This window comes from Montipora capricornis, chromosome 8 (genome assembly GCF_036669925.1).
Source record: "Montipora capricornis isolate CH-2021 chromosome 8, ASM3666992v2, whole genome shotgun sequence".
Classification (NCBI taxonomy): domain Eukaryota; kingdom Metazoa; phylum Cnidaria; class Anthozoa; order Scleractinia; family Acroporidae; genus Montipora; species Montipora capricornis.
Genome location: NC_090890.1, coordinates 15430764 through 15433263, shown reverse-complemented (window position 1 = coordinate 15433263; position 2500 = coordinate 15430764). Strand labels below are relative to the sequence as shown.

Below are 2500 nucleotides of genomic sequence, written 5' to 3'. Positions count from 1 at the left end.
CTTAATTGCTTTAATGTTCAAATGTTTATATTTTATGTGAGTTGAGCTGATAACTCTAAACAACTCCTTAATGATTCATGAAGCAAAAAAATGGTTGCATATATATTATTGTTATTATTGAAATGGAATCAATTCATCATTGTCCAATCACATCCACAAGCTCTGAGCTTTGCCACGAGTTTGTAACTGTGATAATCATAGCAGCTTATTTACAAAACATTGCACATTAAACAAGAAATGAAAAATGTACATAGCTTTGGTATCCCTTTGTTTCAAACATTCAACAGCCTTTTTTTTTATTTTTTTTTTTGACAATTTTAAATATCAAGGTACTTTCCTTGCAGCACATTGTACTAAAGGACCTATAGATGCATAGATGCTTCCCAATCAAAAGAATGAGAAATAGCTTTTGGCAACCTTTTCTTCACCAAGACTGCAATTGACTGATTGGAGCAATCAGTAATTCATTTCAGATGTGGTATTTTGGCAGATCGTGTCATCTGTTGCTACATCTATTTGAGGCATGGATATGAGCTGGTGATATTCAGTTAAATCATCAAATCATACAATGGACTACAGGTCCCTGACCATGCTCAATCTGTAGACATCTTACTATAGTCTTCCCAAATCAGTTCTCACTCTAAGCAAGTCTGTTTTCTGATCCTCCAAATGCTAGAGGCAGTGTACAGATAGGTTTTTGTCAAACAGCTGAACATGTCAAGTACCTTGTACTGGCCAAATTTTATTTCAATGCTCCTCCAGTATTCTCTCCTCTTTTCCTCTCAGATAGCAGAGCATGTCGTATGGGCGTGACTATTGCCTAAGCCACAGTGAAGTGCAGCCATTTATAACCAAATTAAACTTCTGCTCTGCATAAGACTAAATTTTGGGTTATGGTTACGACTTCACAACATATTCAACGGCAATGCATGTTACAGTGTATGTAGCTAAAACCTTCCCGACAAATTAAACTTGTGTCTTCTACAATGCTCACTGCCTTGAGGGTGACTAAATTTCAACTGACACATTAAAGGATATTAAATTTCTAAGGCTGAGTTAAAGGATTTGATCGCAAGGATAGAAGTACATGAGGTGTTTATACAAGATTGCTTATTTTAACTGCAAAATTAATGCAAGGAAAATAATAATTATTGAACGTGGTTTTTTTGTGTTATGGTTATAGCTACAGGAGTTTTTCCCCAGATGTCTATTTAATCATATAAATACCGCATTCAATGAAGGAAGACTATAAAAATTGTCTCCTCCTGCTTACATGTGAATGGAGGCAGAAATCTGTGAGCCGGTCCCACCTATAAAAACTATTGTGACATGGTGGGGAAAAAATCATTTGGTTCAAGACATTGCATATACATGGAAGAGAGCAAGGTCCAATGAGGTTGTGTGAGAGAGGAGTGCTATTTTATCTATTGTGCTTGACCTAATGTTGCAAGCTGGTCTAAGGTGGGGATTCAGGGTCTTGACTAATAAGGCTCGAAATTTGGGAAACTAAATCTAACCAGTTGATCAGCTGGAGAGGAGATAGCAGCATGGTATCCGTGGTAAGCTGCTCCTTAATTGACAACCAGTGTTCAGTTCCCTTTGGAGACAAAACCAGGAGCCGATTCATGAAAGGTGTAATAACTCTATTCTAGGGATAAATGTGCCTTATTCCAGCATGGAATAGAGTTATTACACCTTTCAGGAACCAGCCCCTGGAATTTTGTCAGGCCAACTATATCATCCTTGTTTTATTTCATTGTCTCTGAGAGGCAGATGGGCCAATTAAATGCAACATTTCTTTTTGTGGACCTACCGTAAAATCTGGAATCCCTGCTACTACTTTTTCTGTCAAAGAGAATGTGTCATCCTTGCCTGATACAGATTCCACTGCTTTAACAATGGAGGCTGCCATAACAACAACCAGTGCATTCCGTGCTGTGGATAAAAGCCACAAGAACTTTCGGCAGGCTCGCTGCCATGTAGGCACATATTCATCCTCATCCCACTTTAAACGATTCATCTTCTTTAAGAGCAATAAGAGTATAATGCAACAGAACCCCAGCAATAAATCCCAAGGATTAGTTTCTTTGATATGCTTGAATGTGCCAATAACATTAGGGATGAACTCTCTAGGTATGTGCTTTAATCCCAAAAGACTCTTGACTTGACCGAAACCGATAGTGATAGCTGCAGCTGAAACAAAACCGCTGATTACTGGAAGCGAAATGAACCGGACCAGGAACCCTAGACGCAAGATACCCAACACATACTGAACAATGCCGCAATATAAAGTCAATGCGATGGCATACAGCGGTTGCCCTCTTCCATAACGGTTCACCATCAGGGACATTATGGCGGTAGGTCCGAGGGTGACATCTTTACTTCCGCCAAACACGCAATACACAAAACATCCAAAGTAAGCTGAATACAGTCCATACTGAACTGGTAAATTAGCTATGGTGGCATAAGCTAACCCTTGAGGGACAACCATCAATCCAAC

At 39.0% G+C, this 2500-nt stretch overlaps 1 protein-coding gene across 1 annotated transcript in view; it reads right to left on the bottom strand.

Moving 5' to 3' along the window:
• Positions 1-2500, bottom strand: part of LOC138060712 (sodium-independent sulfate anion transporter-like) — a 13950-nt gene that overhangs the window by 10946 nt on the left and 504 nt on the right. Inside the window, exon 1 of the mRNA XM_068906568.1 lies at positions 1814-2500. This exon is cut by the window's right edge and continues 504 nt beyond it. Within this exon, the coding sequence (XP_068762669.1) occupies positions 1814-2500 (687 nt within the window). The remainder of the gene's footprint in view (positions 1-1813) is intronic.